Source organism: Ciconia boyciana, chromosome 19 (assembly GCF_034638445.1).
Source record: "Ciconia boyciana chromosome 19, ASM3463844v1, whole genome shotgun sequence".
Classification (NCBI taxonomy): domain Eukaryota; kingdom Metazoa; phylum Chordata; class Aves; order Ciconiiformes; family Ciconiidae; genus Ciconia; species Ciconia boyciana.
The window spans coordinates 6,416,909-6,437,412 of NC_132952.1; the positions used below are offsets into that span (position 1 = coordinate 6,416,909).

The 20,504-nt window shown below is 46.2% G+C and overlaps 1 protein-coding gene across 1 annotated transcript in view; it reads right to left on the minus strand.

The window, feature by feature from the left end:
* Positions 1-20,504, minus strand: part of ACAP3 (ArfGAP with coiled-coil, ankyrin repeat and PH domains 3) — a 108,952-nt gene that overhangs the window by 56,903 nt on the left and 31,545 nt on the right. Inside the window, exons 2-4 of the mRNA XM_072883607.1 lie at positions 5,036-5,093; positions 1,123-1,242; positions 557-610 (exon numbers count right to left, since the gene is read on the minus strand). Of these exons, the coding sequence (XP_072739708.1) occupies positions 557-610; positions 1,123-1,242; positions 5,036-5,093 (232 nt within the window). The remainder of the gene's footprint in view (positions 1-556; positions 611-1,122; positions 1,243-5,035; positions 5,094-20,504) is intronic.

The window sequence follows — 20,504 nt, forward strand, 5'->3', positions numbered from 1 at the left end:
GCAAGCTGTTAACAGCCAGAGTCCTGAGTTGGCAGAGCTCCTCAGGACCCTGTCTGTCCTCACTACAAAATCCTGTGCTATCCAAAAAGAAGAACAAGGTATCTGCAGTGCGGGACCTTTGTGAGCTCTCCTCTTCCTTTGATGAAGGGGTCTCTAACCTCACCCTTCTACATACTCATTGTACATCTCTGATCTGAAATGAGCCACAAGGCATCCATGCAACAGTACATACCCTTTCACTAAGTGGTACCTCCTCTGCAAGCCTGTGGAAATCCCATTTCCTAGCGTACATGATGCATCAGGACTGATCATTGCGAGTACACAGACTCACAGCTCATTCAATTCAATCCTGTCGCAAGAGGCAACAATAACTCCCAGCCCTTTGCTGTCCTCTGGGCTACGCAATGTGCAGGGACTGGAACCTGAAAGACATTCCCTTCATGGACCCCACCTTTCCGCAGTGTCAAGTAAGCCAAACACAGGAGACCAGTAATCAGTGCCTTGAGAAAGAGGTTGCCATCAGCACACAAAAAGACAAGAGGAAGCAGCATCTTACCATGTGATAGTTAATCATTTCCTGCAGACTGTCTCCAAATTTGTCGAGGCACTCCTGCAAAAAAAGGTAAAGAGAACTGGCAGTGAATAGAAGCAGCTGCCCTTCATTCCCAGGGGTTCAACGGCTGAGAGACGCTCTCATTAAGCCACTGAAGAGCCACTCTGTCATTTGACAAGAAGGCGTTTCAAAAACGTCTGACATTGAAGTCATAGGCTCCCTGTCCTTTCCAGTTTAGTGCTGAAATCAACATGTCAGTTGTTGCTTATGTAGGCTGGTTACCGGCGTTTCCTAAATAACTGGTGCTTACTGACCTAGATTCCAACAACCTTGCCAGCACTGTGGCTTCTTAAAAGTCCAGTTCTCCCTGCAAACAATGAATCTCACTCTGATCTTTCAGCACTGCATTATCAGATGGTCTCTACATTCCTCCAAAAATAAAATCTCATACTAAATGGCTACTTAAACAGTATAAGAGTCTTGGACATCCGGTCCATACACAGCATCAGGAAGCTTAACACTGCCCAGCCCTCACTGTGTCCCATGCTCCATCCCACAGGATGACTTACCGAAATCATTTCATCCTTCTTGCACTGCTGCGACAAGTCCCGGACTCCGCTGACAAAGTGCTTGTTTGTGGTGATGTAGGCTTTGCCCGCTTCGATCATCCCACTGCATAGCTTTACCAGCTGCACAAGGAGAGAGGTGTGAGCGGATAGGCAGCTGATCACATCAAACTGAATTGCAACCAGGCTGGTTTTAATCTGCACCAACGCCACAGCCCAAGACCTTTAGAACAGGATGCCATTCACGATCCTGCTGTGGCTACACTAGCAACCCCTACTGCACGTGGCAGAAACAGGGATGCAAACAGCACTTCTCGGGGTATGTCATGCTGTCAACATTTCACTTGTCACTTAAGAGTAACAGTTCCAGGCTATCCCCTGAGGACAGATGAATCAGGGCAGGCCATTTTTTCCAGTGGGTTTCTGCTGTTCATTCTACCCTGAGGCATCAGGACTGCAATAAAAGGAACCTGATCACACAGATTGACTGGGGGGAGGTAATACGCCTTGGTGCTGGGTGGAAGCGATAAGCTGTCTAGAATCTCCCTGCTGGGAGTATGCCGCTCTTTGGGATTGTTGAGTCTCTGAGCCCAGCTGGCTGTTCTGTATACTTGTGGAGACTTCTCTTGTTGTTACCTTGAAATGAAGGGGAGCCAGCATTCAGCAGCCTCGTGGTTTTGTATCATGTTTTCCTTAAACCAACTGACCAGGACTGCTTAATCCATGTCTGCTGTGTGCAGGCAGTGAAAATCTATGTTCCCTCACATGCAGATAAAATCATAAAGATTGTAGATAACTATGAATCAATTCCCACAATTCTGCAGCCCAAGGAAACTTTGCTGGTGCACTGTGAGAGATTACAGCATATATCTCTGGACTGTCTGTGACTTAGTACAGTCTTTCTGATGGACCTGGAAGGAGCTTTGTTCGGAGAAACGTTAACAACTTTAAGCAAGCTACACGTGCTCCGATTCTCATCACTAGCCTTGTTATAGTGAAGTTACCAGTGAAGTTACCTGGAACTTGCAGCAAAATGGGGTGGCTTCCTCACTTTGGAATCAGTTTGCTGCAGCACAGGTATACATCTCCAGACAGCCTTTATTAACTTTTGATAACTTAACAGCTGCAGGGAACATTCCAGACTTCCTAGCCACAGCAAACTGCCTTTGCATGCCTGGAACTGTCTGTAAAGACTGGAGCATTAGCTTAGCTAGAATTCCTGGTCATTAGCCTATCTCCTTGCAGCCAAAGCTTCTTGTAAAAGGTTATGGTAAACAACTCAAGATAAATCCATAAACCAAAGGCCCAAGAGATTTGCAACAGTAACGGCTGGCCACTGAGCGCAATTTTTAAATTTGTTGTTTCTTTGTTTGTTTTTAAATCATCACTGTTCTAGGCTTTTTAACTAAGTGAAAAACTTTAGCTGCTGATAATGAACAACACTTGGAACTGAAGTTTTCCATTCTCAAAATCCAGGAGCCTTTTAGGGAGATTAATCTTTCTAACGAAAAATGGCTTTAGAAATCTATCCCTGTCAACCAGCCTCACCTACAGGCTGGGAATGAGTAGCTCTCAAGTTTGGCTTTGATGCCAAAGCCCCACTGAAGCATGGTGTGCTGGTTTTGGGCTTGGTGCTTGTTCTATTTATGCAGCCACAAGGCTTTGGGGTCTAGTCTGTATGGATGCATTGCAGAACAAGCTTGCTTGCCTCTGTCTGCAGTTCTGTAAAAATATATCTGAGTACATCTGAATGTATAAACATATATAGAGTCACACGTGGTATATCTGTGTATATATAGTATATACAGTCTTCACTCTTTCACACTCATCCTCTCCTGTCCACGCAATTTGACGGAACAGTATTGGATGCTAGCAGACTTGTACTATCCCATCCAAGCCCAGAGAAGAAAAGCAAACAGATGCAGTTCCTGTCACATCTGGAGCCCAGATGTACACTAGGGGTTTGGACAGATCCTCCGGAAAGGAAATCCAGCCTATTCTGCAACGTGGCGGTTTCTAGCATACGTCTGTGCAAACACTTGTGGCCAAGGCTGCGTTACTAGTAGCTGAAGGCCATTCAGCACAAGCACACTCCCAAGGGGAGCAATGATGGCTTTGCAGATGGAGCACAGGACAGAATGAAGGAAATCTCTTTGAAACAGCCCAAATCTCTGGTGTTCCCTTGGATGAATCATTTACACTGCCCTTTACCTCCATTTTAAACAGATGTTAAAAGGCTAATCACTTATAAACTCAGTGCTCAGGGGCACAGTAAAAGGCAGAGAAACAGAGTCGGTCCTTGCCAGCTTGCTGCTCTTACAGAACTAGTCATGCCAGCTGTTTGGGTACCACTGAACAACATTTCCACCAAGCCCTAGAAAGGCCGTCCCGGCCATCCACCCAGCTGGTACGCAGGAGAGGAGCTGGGCCATCCAAGGCTGATTTATTAGGAATGGGGATGATTGAGTCTTGTCCAAAGTTACCCTCAGAGAAACTAATCTGAACTTCAGTGGCTCTTCAGATGCAAACTCCAGTCTCGCTTGCCCTGGACCCAGACCTGATAAGCCTGTTGCTGACAGTGACTGAGCCAGCACTTTGCATCACTGGTCATCTCCGCAGCAGACAGGGGAAATGATGCATGCAAAGAGAACGACATGTCTGCCCACTTTGCACTACCAGAATATCACCCCATAACTGCTGTCAGGGGAAGACCACAATTGCACGAGACTATTGTTTTAATGCAGTCTTCACCCAAAGGAGCTCAAATCAATTTGCAGCAAAGCACTGAACAATAAAAAGCTGAGAGCCCTGAACAGCTCTTGTACTTCCAGCCTGCCCTCCTCGCTCCAGGATTGCTCCTGGCACACCAAGTCGTCTAACTACAGGGGGCACTGACAGCAGTAGTGCTAGAATCGGAGCAAGTTTTGCCCCGTGCTTTGTCTTTAGAGCCTTACCCTCTTCCATAGAGGAAAACAGATAGCCTAAATCCCTTTGAAGCTTTCACCAGTGAGACTAGTTAGCTTGTGCAGATAACCATTTCAAGCAGCTTGAGTAGTAAATAGGTTTTATAGGACACAGCTTTGCCTAGGGCTTGTGACTTCAACAAAGCCCATTTCTCCATCAGACGCAGGAGTCTTATCCCTTGCTAGCTTTGGGAAATCTCACAGATAAAAACCCAGCAGCTCTTCTGGCTCCTCTTCTTCGTTTCTCCCTGCTCTCATTTAGAAACAACTTGGCTGATGTCTCTAGACATCAGGTGGAGTCGGGGCAGAAAAGCCGCCTTCCATCATAAAGCCTCTGACTTAGATCCAAACTACCAACTGGATGTAAAGAATCACCACCATAAAAGCAAAATGGCCAAACTGGTCCCCCAGAGGATATTTCCAGTGTCAGATTACAGCTGTGGCACATAGCCTGGCTGAACATCAGACAGCAACCACCATCATCAGTCTGAATCGGCCCCTTGTTCACCTGCAAGTGTCTCCTTACATCCCTGAGATGACACAGAGGTGCCTGTGCTGTGTGGACATGGAACAGCTCCTACCCCACACAGGTTAATATCACAAGCAAGATGGTGGAAAGGGGAAACAGGCAGCACTGAAATAACTTGCCACAGCAGGAGAAGCAGTGTCAGTCCCTGAGATCCAGGACCAGAACAAGAAGGCCATCGTTCAGCATTAGGAGCCCAAGCCTTGGACCTCTTGTCCTAACTGCTTTGGCAGTCACAAAGGAGCCTTGACAGGTACCTGTCAGTAGAGGGAGACATGGTCCTGTTGACAAGCCCAGTGTATTATACATTAGTTTCCTGACAGCCTGAGATGGGCTCACTTTTTAGAGGAGACTGGTGGGGCCATATTCCTAAGCGAGAACTCATCAGTCCCTCTTCAAACCAATGCACTAAGCTGCCCCATCTTACCTTGTCAAGCTTTGCCTCTATCTCCACCACATCTGTTTCCACTTCATCAATGGTTGCCCTGCAATGACAACAGCAAAAAGAAATGATTAATTGATTGCTTATGATGATTGGGAAAGAAGCCAGAAAGTCCCAGATGAGTAAAGATCAGAGGGACTATGGTATGTGGACGGATTCACATTTCCCACTTTGAGGTTTCCTGCTGCTACGTACGCTCAGGACTTGCTTACTCAGGAGAAGGATCACACCTCATCAGGAATGAATTCCACAGGGCTGGGAAAAGAGATGGAGATTATGCTATTTGTCATTTGCTATGACAAATTCAGGTGTGCTGTGATAGTCATACACAGCAAACTCATTTAGGGGCCTTGTTCTGATTCTGCAGGCAATGTTGTTAATTGGTAGTAATGCTGAGTGACACAGAAATAACCATTGTTACACCTTAGCCATCCACTCACATCAGGCACAAATTGCTTGCTTCAGTACCATCAAAACCCATTTTCTAGGCTATGACTGTGCCTGAAGTGCCACCACATGGCGAATTATGTCCTTTGAACTTTAGGAAGCATCACTCAAGCAGAAAGACATCTTGGTCCTTTTGTCGCTGAACACCTTTCACACATGTGGGGCTTTGCTTGCATACAGATAAATCTGCTCCATGATTATTGGATCTGTTTTCTTTCCACATCACGGGACAGATGTGGCAGCAAGAGGCTAGTAGAATCCAGCCGCAAAGGTCACCAGGCCTCTCTCACAAAGTGAAATATTAACATGACATCAGCCATTTGCAAGAGGCATTCCCAGACTGAGGTATGTGGTATGAAATGACTTTTTTGAGGTCAGAGTCCATCAGTAAGCACTGTAAACCTGAGAGCATTCCCTTGCAGAGCTGTTCACTCCTATATGATGTCTATACTTGGACAGTTGTTTCTTTAACCACACACCTGGAAATGTGGTTAAGCCTCACACCACCCTTATGCACCAAGGATATGTAATCCAAATTTCACTGCAAGGAGCTTCTTAAGTTTGTGGGCTTGTAATTTAAAAGGTTGGTTCCTGAAATGTTACACTCAGGCTTTAAAAAATCCAGCACTGAACATGTGCCAAATGAAAGAACAGAGGGGAGAGATGTAACTTAGAGACACGTGAATCAATACTGCTATCTCAGCGAAAGGACAGGACACCCACAAACCAAAGGGAACAGCAAAAGTCCTGAAGAAACCATTAGAGTATGTAGTAATTCTGTGCCTCTGAGGTTTTTGGTGTCTTCAGTGCATTAGTGAATGATGAAGATAGTGACTGTCTTCACTAAGGGACATGCTTCTAAGAGAAGGAAGGGTAAATTTAAGAAGAAAGCCCAAAAGGTCACAAAGCTGGGGTCTAAATCTAGATTTCTGCCAAGGGGAGGAAAGGTTCAGGCCAACAGCATGGTACTTGTATGTACCTTACAAAGATTACACATAACCAAAGTAGCACAGCACACTCAGTAACATCTATTCTAAGCATTCTTCAATGGGAAATATGTATAATACCTTACACAGGTGTGTGCAGTCCCCATCTGTAAGCTATGAGACAGCCAACATTTGCTACAGTCCTGTGTAATCCAGGTGGAGCAAAGAGGAGGGAGTCTGTCCTCACACAGTACTGGAGTAAAACAGAAGACCAAACGTTGGCAGGTCTGTCCCTAGCATCCGGGAGATCTTCAGCAGCTTCAGACCGACACTGCAGGAGAGAGCAGCTTTTCTACCCATGCACACCCTCCAAAGCCTCATGTGGGCTGTGAGCAGCCAGCTAATTGGGACATCCTGCATGGTACGCTCTTTGATTAATGACAACAAAGGCCAGGTGATGTCATATGACTGTGGGAACTCCCCTCCCTGCAAGCTATGCCTGGCCTCGCCACATATCTGTACTCCAAGAAGGTGGCACGTAACTGATAACAAGGTGGAGCAGAGCAAAGCCCCTTCTGACACCCAAGAAGTTGGAGTTGGTAGGAGAGCTAGGAGACATTGACACACCACCCTGCAAACCGGAAGGCTGGAAAGTCTAAATAATACATTGGGCGTTACGTGAAGAATCGGTGACGGAGAGTGACAGATTAGCACCCTTCCCCGGCAGACCCTCAGTCTTGTCTGTTAACTTTGCTGGAGGCAATGGAAATCAACTACGTTTTTCCTGTTGGGTGCCTGATCACTTTGTCCTTGACAATGGTCAATAAAGCACCTTTACATCTCAGTTCAGATTAAGATTTGCATTGCGAATTAAGACTCCTCTCCCTAGTGTCTTTTTAAAGATAATTCCACCTAGGGAGTTGGTTTTCCAAGTTCTAGGCAGTTTGGAAATCTCCAGTCCCTTTTGGCTGCCTTTTCCCAGTAGCATGTGAGGAAACGCTTAGAAGTAATGAAGTTGCTTTGGCAAAGGAGCACCCTGGAGTACAAGGTCTCTGGGGCAGGGATTCTCTCTCCTCAGGACTGCACACCACTTAGCACAGCAGTGCCCTATGCATCCTGGGGCCTCTGTTAAAACATCAGTATAAAAAGGTTAATCCTTTCTTTGCTCATGACTTGCTGACTTGTGAGAGGAAGGTCCTTTCTGCTGCCTTGAGACTTCAGATGTTTTTACTGACATCCACACAGATGTTCGCAGACCAGGAGCACGGGACGCCTCGGCCATTTGACATATCCTCCTAGTAGCAGCATTAAACCCTCAAAAAACAATTGCAAGAAATTCTTAATTGCCTGGAGGGGCTCACTGGGAGTTCCCAGTCACACAACCTAATGCATTGCTGGTTGTGGTCACCTGTTACTTATGTGCTACAAGAGGTCTGAAACCCCCGGTTCCTCATGTGCTGAGGGGTGCTGCCTCAGCCCCAGGCAAAGCTGGCTCAGCACAGAAGCCTCCACACGCTGGCCCCATCCCCACCTTGCAGATGCTGTCCGGTATTGCTGGTTGGGGACCCAGTGCTAAACAGCCCATCGCTGCTTCAAGGGAGTTAAACAAAGCCCTGAACCTGAGTGGCCGCAAAGACTGTGGGTGTAATTAATAACCGTCTTGTTGAATCTAAATTGGCTGCATACTCAAGAACTGGGATGTAGCAGCTGTAACTCTCCTTCAGAGACTGCTGTCCTTCCCTTTCACTGCTCTCTTGTTCCCAGATGATGGTACTTACAAGCAGAGGAGTGTCTACTCCATCAATGTCCCTTTCCATTAAAAATTCCTTCTAGCCTGTGGTTTGACCACGCTGCTCCCAGCTAGAGAGGGCAGAAGGGGGATGCTGGCCATTTACAGGCCACTTGTGACTCCACTGCTGCCCTTTCCTCATCTGGTTTCTTTTAACAAGTGGGTCTGAAGGAGAAAAAGGGGTAGGTCTGCTGTTCCTAAATGAGCTGCGATGTTCTTCAGCTCTGTGAGCAGCGAGAAGCACCGAAACCCTGCCAATGCTGTGTGAGGAAAGGATGTGTCTCTACTCCCTTCATCCAAGAGCTCTTGATGTCATCTCAGCAAACAGTACTCCCTACATCTTAACATAAGCCGAACATCAAATCCAGAGGAAACAGGCTGGGTTATAAATGACCATTATATATCGTAGAAGACAGCCTGGAATCTGCTTTCATTCAAAAATACCGGATACAAGAAAATACAACTACTGCCGACAATTGGCTCCTCTACTTCCTGCCATGCAAGGATAAATACGTACTTACAAAAAGTTTGCTACCTGCTGAGCGCTTTAAATGAAGCATATTTGTTACACCTTCCCTCGCCCCACACATCCCTTCTCTCTTCCTAGGCCCTTGATAACTAGACAGCCCTTTCCCTGCCATGATGCCCAATGTAAAAGAGGGTGAGGCCAGAACTTCAGACACAGATTTCAGAGACACCTTCCATCTAGAGCCAACCCAAGCAAGCAAAACGGGAGGGCAGCCAAGCACTCTGCTTCTGAACAGAGCAAGCCCTGGGCTCTCTGCAATTGTAGTAATACAGCATGGCTGCTCAGGAGTGTACCTGATCCCTGGCCTTCTCCTGTATCTCTAAGGAAGCTGGCAAGAAACCAGGACAGAGCAGGCAAGACAGCAAGAAACTACGCATGTTCAAAATGGCCTTTTTCATCAGCAGTTCCTCAAAACTGCAGACAGCTAGAGACTAAATTTGCACCCACCATGGTGGGAGCAAGTCTTTGTGTGTAGGTCATATTTGTAGAGGAATTCATTGAAACAACTCCCCAGCAAGGAATACTTTTGTGCAGAGTCCCAAGGCCTGACTTTGCTGCAGTTGCAGGGCGCTCGGTTCCCCTTATGAAAGGGGAGGTAACCATTCACTGCAGGTTTACAAGCAAGTATGATTTTCTGTGATAACAGCACAAACACCAAGTCTAGTGCATCTATTTTTTTGCACTTTTGTTTTTTAAGAACAAGCTCTGCCTTGGGATGACACTGTAATGCCAGCCTTTGCTTTCTACAAATACCTCTCTGTCCCACCACAGGCACTTGGAAAAGAAGGAAACGTAATAAGGTCATTACGGAAAATTACTAACACAGGTCCATGTCCAGCCCACAGCAGTGCCACCACTGTCTTTCCAAGCTCTGGCCTGACTCGGGGACTCCTATAATGTGAAGCTGCAATGCTACTGACAGACGGTGGCTTAGGTCCTACTAGCCAAGCACCGACTAGAGAAGGATCCATTGCACTCCCTGTTTTCCTGTCTGCTCACTCAAGCCATACAACCAAAAGGGACGCTGCAAACTCTAACAGAAGGGTCAGACAACAGACTGATGCCATGAGAGAATGAGGGCTTCTGCTTCAGCGCAACAGAAATGTCATACTCTACTCCCTTACCGTGTCGCAGTGCTCACCTGACCTGGCATCCCTCTCTTCTTCTGCCTGATTGTTCTGTGTACAACTGGTACCCGTGCCACTGGGCAGCAAGGGACTTGCCCAAAGAAAAATTAAAGAAACAGATCCTTCTGTGAAGCCCCTTTGACAGTTCAGAAAAGGCTATTTTAGTAGGTGTATTTAACAGCAGTCTTTTTGTTGGCTTGCAAATTACATTTGATTGGTTATTAGTGTTTAGGAATTTCTTTACTTTTCAGTCCTGCTGCAGTGTTCCTTTGAACAACACCTCAGCCAACAGGGAGGTTTCATACAATTGCTATTGACTTAATTCCAGAGAAAGATATATATCCAAATATCTGCTCCCTAATTAGAGAAAACTCAGATGTCCGTATGGCCGTCTTCAGCACAAACACCACCCACAAGAGTATTTCAAAGCTGTGCGATATTCTCACTGTTCCTCATAAGCTTCAAAAGTATCAACTTGCAAGCATTGGAGAAAGATGTAAAGACTGAGACACCACAGAAGGGAATGGGTGGCTTCTAGAAGACTGGGTGTTCTGTCAGTGTCCTGAAATACAGATTTACTGGGCTGCTGGTAACTGCAGTGTCAGCACAGCTAAATGACTTTGCCTTTCTGCAGCAGCGGCAGAAAGTGCCATCATTATTTCAGTCCTCTGTGCCATAGCAACAACAGCCCAGGAACTTTCTCCAGCAGACTGAAAAAGTAAGTGCTGAGTAGTCCTTTCTTTGCTTTCCTCCAACACTTCTTCCAACCTCTTCCTTGAGCTGCCTTCTGGGAGCAGCCTCTAGAATCCAAGCAGAAATCTAAACTCCTTCACCCTCACATCAGCCAGACTGAAAATGAAATCCTGGTGACTCATTATGAAAGTACAGACTCCCTTGTGCCCAGGGCTCTGGCCACAATCGATCTGCTACCAGCTCTTTGAAAACACAGCCAAAAAAGAAGCTTCTTTCTACTAAGGCGGTGCTCAAGCTTTACTGCAACACATACGGCTGCCCTATACGAATGGCAGCCTGGCTGTGCTGGGGGCAAAGCTTTTGAAAGAAATGGAATAATTAAAGAGCTGCTTTCAGGCAAATTTTTTCTCTTGCAGCTATTTTTGTTCTCTGGGTTTGGAAGTCGTGTGCCTTCATGCATCGCACTCTTACTGCCAGATTCAATTTTTCCACTTGGTTTCTTTGTGCTTCTGATAGCTGGACATAATATCCAGCTAAAAAAAGAGAGCTGGGATTTCTGGGGTTGCTTTTCTTTTCAGGAAAGCAACAGCAGCCATTGTTTAATCTGCAGACATCAGCTAGAGGCTAGTGTAGCAAGGCAGTCTAGCAGCATATTTCCTGCCAGAAGGTGGAGAGAGCATCTATAATTTACTCCCCATTTTTATCATACCCTAAGAAAAGAAGTTGATATATTTGGACTGTGTGGGGGAGGAAGACATTTTGGGTCTGGTATTCACTAAGGTAGGAATACAACCAACTAGGGCTAGGAGAGCATGAAACTTGAGCTTTCTATTTGGTGTACAGACTTGATATAAAAGGTTCCAAGTGTTTGATTTCAAGGACAGTGATCTCAGGGACCTATTCAGTTCCAGGACTGTAATGGAGTTCCAGCTTCATTACAAGAAGCAAGGGTGAACATTTATCCATCCTTTCCAGTTACATGGTGCTTTTATATCTGAATGAAGTCCTTGGGGAGGTGAATTATGAGGCCGAGATGTGGTGAGGGGTACTGCAGCCATGCATTCAACTTGGATAAGCTGTAAGTGGAAGACAAAAGGACCTCAGAGCTCAATCAAGTGCCTAACTCCTACTCTGCAGCGTCTTTTCCCATACACCTGGTCTTGTTAGCCAGGGATTTTTCTTTCTGCAGCTCTGGCCCTTTGCTTCTTAGAAAGCAATGTAAGTTCTCTAAGGGCTGGGAGAAGGTTGGAGCAGAGCAGCAGCGTGCAAAACCAGCAGCAGTTCAAGTTCCCCCCCTCTTCCCCACCTTCTCCTCCCTCCTGACCAAACGATGTCACTGCAGGGCCTGCCATGGCAAGGGAGAAACCAGGGAGCAAAATCTAGAAGTTACAGGTGCTGACTCCCTTGCTCACAAACGCTCCACTGTCCCTCCCCAGAATGATGTGCACGAACGCCAGCGAACTTCATTATGATCTGTGCTATTCCAGTACATTGCAAACAAGCTGGTAATGAGCCAAAGCAGCATGAACTGAGATCCTTCTTGACAGGCCCTGCTTCATACAGCCAGGACAGGCCCAGCACATTTGCTCCAAAGAGGTAGAAAGCTTGGGGAAAGAGATTACACCAGATTCTTTAACACCTGATCTCCCATCCTTCAGGGGTACAACATAGGCGCCTAAGTCCGTCCCTGGGCTTTTGGGGTTCAAAATGTCCTTATCCTGCTCACTGATGCAGTTCCAGAGTCCACTGATCTTGCTTCCCTAGAGAAATAATAGGTTTCAGTGCAACTGCTTACTGCAGAACACAAGCACTGGGTTAAATTCTCTGCCAATTTCATTCCCAAATTTAAATCCTCCCACAGTTCCACCAGTGTGTCATAGATAAAAGGCAAAACCCTTTCAGTTACACAAGCAAGCTGAGAACCTGGAATAACTCCATAGGGATGAGTAATGCCACCTCAGCACTGCTGAGCTCCACGGCTCCATCCTGAAGGAAGACAGAAGTGAGATGAACAGGCATGGCAAGTGGCACATATGATCCCTTCCGAACCTACACGCTTGCCACGTCCACAGCACTTGTGACTGTGACACAAACAGAAAACCCCAGGCACAGGCAGCAGCTGTAGTGTGTACACAGGGATGCTCAGCACTTAGGGCTCACACGCTCACCCAGCTGCAGACATCTGGCTGGCAAACCAAGTGATTCTGACAAGAGGGAATTGAATCCCTTCACCCAAAAAAGCAATGTCCCAATTGCTGGGCAGATAAAAGCTGTGTAGTCATGTCCTGGCTGGGTGCCCTTTGTGTTTCCTGATGCTCTGCTCTTCCTGCTAATGCTTTTCCAGGCCTTGGGCTATTTCCGTCATGAGGGGAGAGAAAACAATCCACGACCTCATCTGCTAGTTGTTCAGTGCAAAGCAGAGCCTGTCCAACTAAAGAGATGAGGCTTGAGTTTCCTTGCTCAGAGAAATCAGCAATTCCCCACAGTCCAGAGGGGTTTGCATTGTGAATTTTTCTTTGTCCTTTAAAGAAGCCATTCAGAAGCATGATTTGTATGTGACAAAAACCTTCCCAGAAGCATTTTTATATCCCATGGGGACAGGAATAATAAGCTATACTGCTATCAGAGAACAGGGTCTGTGGCAAGAACACATCTGCCTTTCCCCTCGTGTGATCTGGTTCCACAAACTTTCATTAGATGGTCCTAGCCAAGCACCAAGAGAATAATCGCCCGCATCCGAAACGTGATCAAAGCAAGAAAGTCCCAATGCCAAACTGATGCAGAAATCAAGTCGTTGGCATCACTACAAGCTGAGGCTGAGGGTAATTGTGTGGGTGCCTAGAACTGTGTTTTATAAGCTGTGCTTGGGGTGCAGTTAGAAGGACAGAGCTGGCAGAGGAGGACAGACAAAACCAGAAGGGAAATGAAATCCCGACTGAGGGGCACTGGCTGTGACAGGGCAACCACAAGGCCCCTTTCTTAGTTAGATTCTCATTAGTCACCATTTGCTTCTGACTCTGCTGAGTATAGTTGTACAAAAGAGATGGTTTATGATGACTGGTGCAATGAGCAGGCCTAACAAAGCTGTCATTAGCTGCCACATAAGTCATCTCTTAGCCTTGACTTCCCCATTGCTAATATGATAAACATTTGCTTCACAGCGACACTGTGAGTATTCAGTGATTAATCCATGTTTGGCAAGCTCTGGGGGATCCTCAGGTGACAAGCTGACTACAGCAAAGAACAGTCATGTATTCGATTAATAAACCTTAGCATTAAACAATATCATATTACTAACCAGCTTAGGCATGAAGTGATCAACAGACATTTCTCAGAGAGGCCTGTCTGCATTTTTCACATTTCTTTTTCTTCATGGTGGAACAGTGGTCACAGTTTTCTTGAAATTTTTTGTTAACTGAGCGCCTTTGACACAAACACACGCGTGTTCTACATGAAGGCAAGGACGGCAGAAATCCAACACCAAACTAGGTATTAAAAAGTAATAAAATGACCTAAAAATGCTTGGTTACCTCTGGCAACTATATGAAGAAGAGAACCAAAAGAACATAAAATGTAATTCCAAATTATTAGCTGCTATAATAGCAACTACTTATACTTGCAGCTGTCAAAGCAACTCACAAAGCTGACTTAATTAAACATGCCCTTCTTTTTCCTTGGGAAGTGCATTTGGTTTTCCTCACTTTTCTGGCAGGGAAACTGAGGCACAACAATACAAAGACTAAGATTTCTTTTCAGTCTTGAAGTTCAGAAAAACACAGGGCTATTTTCTGCATGCAGTCACCAGATTACAGGTTGTTAAATTGGTCAAGTAAAGGGCTCATTTGTTCCTAAGGCACATTTATATACAAAGGCTATCTCATTCACCATCGACAGAAAAGCTGCATTTTTACAGCCAAGCATGTAAAAAGCACCTTGGAGGTTCTCGCTCTCAAAAGTGCCCACCAAATGTAGGTCCGTCTCCTTGGGGCCACGCAGCTCTGCACTGCATGAGCTGATCCTGCTCCAAGTGGTATCAGCAGGACGTGTGGGGTCCAAGCCAACCCCATTGCAGTCGACGTGAAGACATCCCTTTAGCTCAGCAGGAGCAGGAACGCTTCCAGAGCGCCTGCCTCCCTCCCTCTACCTCCACTGGTGCCAATTCCAACTGGGGCTGATTTGTGACTCTTACATATGTGATCTAACTGCTACATCGTGTTACCACTCCCTTACAAGCCGTCTCTCCCCCAGTTGGAGTTAAGGAGAAGCTGTATCCCTTGAACTCGGAACGGAGCCCCACCTGCAGGCCAGCTGTTCCCAGCTGCTGGCTTGGATGCACGCAGGCTTGCTGACTTTCAAATCTCTCTTGCCTTGGATGAGTCATACACGAAACAGGAGCACCACATCCGAAGCAGTGTTTTTATACCTTGTGCTATACCTGATCAACATGTTGAGTGGGCTGGGTAATTCCTAGAAACCCACCTTGCACCAGGAATAACTGCACACACACGTGTATAAAACACACTTTGCTAGCAGCAACAAAAATGACTGTCAAATCCAGGAAAATAGCTATTCCATGCCTTGCAGTGACAACTCCTCCACAGAAACATCTTCTGTGGCCAGGAAAAGCACTGCCTCATGAGCCTAATGTGTTTGGAAGTGAGCCACTGGCATATTCAGATCAAAGACAATGCTATTTAGCCACCCAGAGCATTCAGATCTCTGTTTAATATAGTACCGAATCAGTCTGCTAAGGGCCCTACACTACATGTCACTGCAGTGATGTTCAGGGTCTCCCTTAGTTTAATGCTGTGGGACAGAATGAAACACAGGCTTTCCAGAGCTCAGGACAGGAAAGAGTAAGTCCCGGATCCTATTCCTGACGGCCACAGCATTCATGGGAGGCCACTTACCACAGTCTCTGTGCCCCATTATCGCTATTAAAAGACTGAGAAAAATGAATCCTTCCCTCTCTCGCAGGAGTGTTTGGAGGATTTAATAAATAGTAGCGGCAAAATGTTCAGAGTGTCAGAAGCTGTAGGTGTGCAAAGCGGAGTTATTATTTATTAAATCTGACTGTGTTCTATTTGGAATGGAGTGAAACCAGCATTTGCCTTGGTGAGATTAGCTCTGCCCCCAACTCGACAAGGATGTTTGGCACAGACACAAGCCGTTTCTCTTTCAGCTCCTTCTTCCAGAACCATCAGCAGCCTGACAAGGTCACTAACAGCTGCCAAACTACCTTCCAAAGGAGCACAGGCTTTCTCTAGATATTAAAATAAGGTGAGTGTGTTCCTTCGAGGAAAGGGGGCCTGCAGGGGAAGATGGGATTTTAAGTTCCACCTCCATATCCTCATCTTCTGCAAGATACTGTATTTCTGGAGGTTTAAATTGAGATGAGGTAAAAGCCAAGCACTGATTACTACTGGTCACTCTTTGGATTTTTTTTGCAAGAGAGAAAAGTGCAGCTTTCATTGCACGGTGAAATACAGCTGTGGATGACCCTACAGCAAGTACCTTAGTCTCACTTCCTTTTGTTCGCTGTTACTGTAAGATACAGAAGAGAAAAATCAGGAACCTGACATAGACAGACAGCAGAGTCAGCAAACCTCTAAAACAAAGTAGTTATTAACCTCCCTAAATACCGATCTGAAAGCTTCTGTGCCCTCTAGTATCCACTGTTCTTCCTTCTTTCTTCAGAAGAATAAGTGTACTTTGCATCTCTCTGTCAATGCAAGCAGGCAGCACCATGGCAACAGCTCCATGGTGACAATATCCATGACAACCAGAGCCTGCAATTGCTACGGCTTCCCGTTCAAAATGAGAGCTTGATTTGCATCATTTGCTCATGGAAATAGCATGGGACAGGTTACAAGATAGTTAAGCTAGCCAAAGGTTTCTGAGGGTAAGGAGCAGAGCATACAGGACAGTGTTGGAGACGTACATTCTAAGGAGTAATGAAACTGGATGGTGTCATTAGATACCAGCTCAGCATCCCACCTCAGCTGGAGTGTGGGCTGGAACGTGAAGACAGTCTAGGTGAGATGCTTTCTCAAGGCTACAGCCACAGCAAGTTTGTAGTTCTCATACACGAGGCAGAAGAGCAGCCATGCCAGCAAACTGCCATTTCAGACACACACATCACTTCCTAAAATGCTGGGATCTGAATCACTTTGTTGGTGCTGGTTCTGCCGGGTTCAACAAGCACAAGCCTACAGGACTACCTCCCAGAGGGATCCGAGAAGGGACTGAAGAGCTACCCTGGATGAGAACGTACACTCCCTCCACTAATGCCAGCCATTCCTGAAACCAAAAGCTCTCTGAAAACATGAATGGAGCCTTATATGCTCACATGCTTCACACATCGTATAGCTTAGGTGGGAAAACTGAGGTACAAGGGGGAGACTCATCTTGCAGAACTTCCAAAAGCAAACAAGCACAAAGTCCCCCGAGTCCTGGTCCTAGTCTTAAACTGGAATCCTGTTGGAAGAGTCAACCTAAAACTGGGAAGAGGGATGGCGGGGAGTGAAACCAACCAGGAGCCAGGAAGAATATGTGAGAAACACACTCCATCTACAGGAAACCTTCCCATCCCACTAAATCCTGTTGCTCTGTCAGCTAAGTGTGGCTCTTATTATACCCAGCACTAATCCGGCCCTGCCATGCACACCAAAGGACACTGCCCTCCCCCAATTACACACCCAGCAGTGGGATGCCTAGAGCTAAAGAGTGTTAATTTGGGATTAAGTTGCACCTGAGGCTTTCGTGGCTCCCTGGCTGATGGTCGGGGTAGCAAGTGCTGCTGCCATCTGCTTCTCCTTTGCTTCTTCTCTATTACCTCTCCTCACCAGCCCTTCACCCCAACTACCCACATGTGGGCCAGGCACAGCCCTACCATGCTGTCCGTTTAAAAATCAGCAGCCACCACTTCTTTCAAGCTCTGTTGCATAAAAATTTCTAATCAAACCAGACTTTCCCATCGCATTTCCACCAAACCTGTGCCTGCTGATCCTTAGCCCTTGCTCTTCCATACCTCCATTCATCCTCTTCAGAACACCTGGCTCTCCACGTGGTGGGGGGAGCACAAAAAAAAGGAGCAGCCTGGATAATTGAAAACTCTGCATTCAACAGAGGGAAGTCAGATCCAATGTATTACTATTCAATTGTTGCCTGGGTTTAGGTTTGCTGAAAGGAGCTGGCTTCATAGTCTTGAGTCTGATGTGCACAAATTAGTCACAGCACATGAACAGCACTGTCCTCAGTTGTCTCTCACTGGTCCCTCTTTCCTTCCAGAGAGGAACCAGTTCAGCTGATGTTCATGCCCTTGGGCCTTAGAGTCTATTGTTCTTTCGTCAACAGCGAGATCAGGACAAACTAGATTAAAACTCAGTTGGGTAGAAGACCAATGACTTCCGTAATGCTTAAATTCTATTTCAGAGCAGCAAGTTCTCAAAGTGCAGGCTTCATTTCTCTTTCTGTGGATCAATGGCAAAACTGCATTTAGCACCAGGAGGATGAAATCCCATCTGTGTTATCTTTGTGAGGGTTCCTGGTTTTACCAATGGCGGTCTGGATCAGGGAAAACGCCCCTCCATCAGCCCCTGAGCCTGCTGCTAGCTGCTCTCACCTATCCTTATCAAGCTTCTGAGCAGGTTCATTTGCTTTCTTCAGGTTCTTGGGAAACGCAGCTTGTTCCCTTGTCCCCTTATTATTTATCCCCTTTTATCCCTCGCTGCAAGCTCCCTGCCTTCTGTTTGTGTGCAGAGGGGGAGGGAGTTCCCGCAGTCCCTGCTGGCTGCAGCACTCTCACACAAAGGAAAAGTAAATGTTTATCTGGTTCTTTGGTATGTATATCACTTCTGTGCTTACAGCTCAGTAGAGAAGTCTTGCTGCAGTTGGAGTTAATGCCTTGGAATACCATATTCCAAGGGTGGGTCTAACTAGGCTGGGGAGAGTGCTGTCTAGTGACTTGGAGCAGGAGTCTGGGAGCCAGTGCTCCTGGGTTGGATCCTTACCTCTGGCAATGACTCAGTCATGTCATCAAAAATAACTTGTAATCACTCCCTGCCTTGGCTTCCCCATCTGTAAAATGGAGCTGTTTTCAGAAAGCTGTACTGTGAACTCCACTTAATGACAACTGCACCACATTCAGAGATCTTCAGATCAAAGATACTGTGAATGGATTACTGTTAATATTGCCAGAGATTTATTAACACACCCCCAGTGCTGACAAGTCAATAGCCTTCCCAAGCATTAATGCTCAACGCAGTGCAAACACTGACCTAGATTTTGAGTAATTATGCTGGAAGCTGGCACATGTGATGCTTCTGCTCTCTGGCTTTCAAGTCAGCAGCATTCACATAAGCAGAGAATATATAGCTACCTTTAGTTTCAGAGCTGTCCCTCTCCTACTGCCACTCAGTGTTTCAAAGTGTTAGCAAGACCAGACCAAGGATTATTCTCTCTTTTTCCATCCCCAAACTGAGGTCTCTGCTGCTTGAGTGGAAGCAGAATGTTTGCTAGGTGCAAAACAAGGTTTGAAACACCCCATGACACTTCAACTTCCATCCAGGAAAGGGCAGCGTTGCTTGCAAATCCTAGGTGACTCATTGCGGTACAGGGTGAACGCAGGCATCACTACACAGGGTGGCAAGACCAGTCTTGTGATGCCAACAGTGACCTGTCTGCAAGTGAAAGAAATTCCCGTAACACATCAGTTCAATTGTCAATGGAGAAGAGGAGAAAAGAGCTCCTTCCCGACCCTTACAGCGAACAGGGGGTACAAACTATGGTGTTAGTGTACCTCATCCTACTGTGTCTGAGTGGAGGGACACCCACATATTACTAATCATCTTGACAGTGAGAATTTTTACCCATTTTCCATCCCGCCATTAAAAGAGGATTTTTTAATATGTCCACCATTCCTGCTAAATGTATGAACTTCCAGTTTCTCATCTTTTTGGTACAACAGCCCCAAATAGCAGTGCACAGTGCAGCAAGAGGGAGCTTAGTCCTTCACAAGAGTCAAAACATGAAGTCATAGCTCAATTCCCAATGGATTCCATATGTGTGAACCATACAAGGGAGCAGGCTTCAGAATGGGATGCAGGCTATATTGCTCCATTGTGCTGACTGGGACAAGGCTGCTGGCTTGCAAAGAACAGCCAGGCTTGAAAGGTACAAAGGGCTGAGATCTTGTTCTACACAGTCATACGGCGCATGCCAAAGCAGCTCATCTGGCCAAGTCACTACTGACATATTCAGAACTGCTCTTGCTTAAGCAGGTTAAGGAGAAAAGTCCAATTCTACTAGAAAACATTGATTTCCTTCCTGATCTCTGTCTGTATAAGGAACTGGCTTCTGGTGCTGAAATCTCAAGAGATACTGGTCTTCACAGAACTGGGACTCTGCTTGCCTTGTCTGCATGGCTTGCTTAGAGCATCCATGAAGATACTGGCCCCAGACAGTACAGTTCTTGCAGTAGGCTGGCTCTGGCAGTCATAAAAATCACAAGGCATAGGCAAGTGACAGGTTTGATAGAGAGTTAGTAGGGGATGTTCCTACGGCACTGAATTAACCTTCCTGTTCCCTTTACATGTGTGAATTTAGGACAGTGATACTGAAGTTCACCAGTCAAGTCTGTTTTAAGATGGCACCTTGAACATGTAAGCCTCAGGGAACTTGGGTTTATCAAAGGGAGTGGTGAGAAATAAAAAGGAGGATTCCATTAATCACTGTGGGAGTTTTCCCATGGAAAAGAGCACTCCTGAACAGGAAAGTCAACAACTCCTAAGCAGGCAGCCTTTGTAGTAGCTGGGCCTAGTAGTTGATCCCAGGTCAGTTCTTCACAGATCAATATATGATCCTCACAGCAAAAGCCCATCAGAAGTGACAGGAGCTAGTCTGCAGTGTCAGAAAAACTATGTCTGCTAAACAAAATAACCTG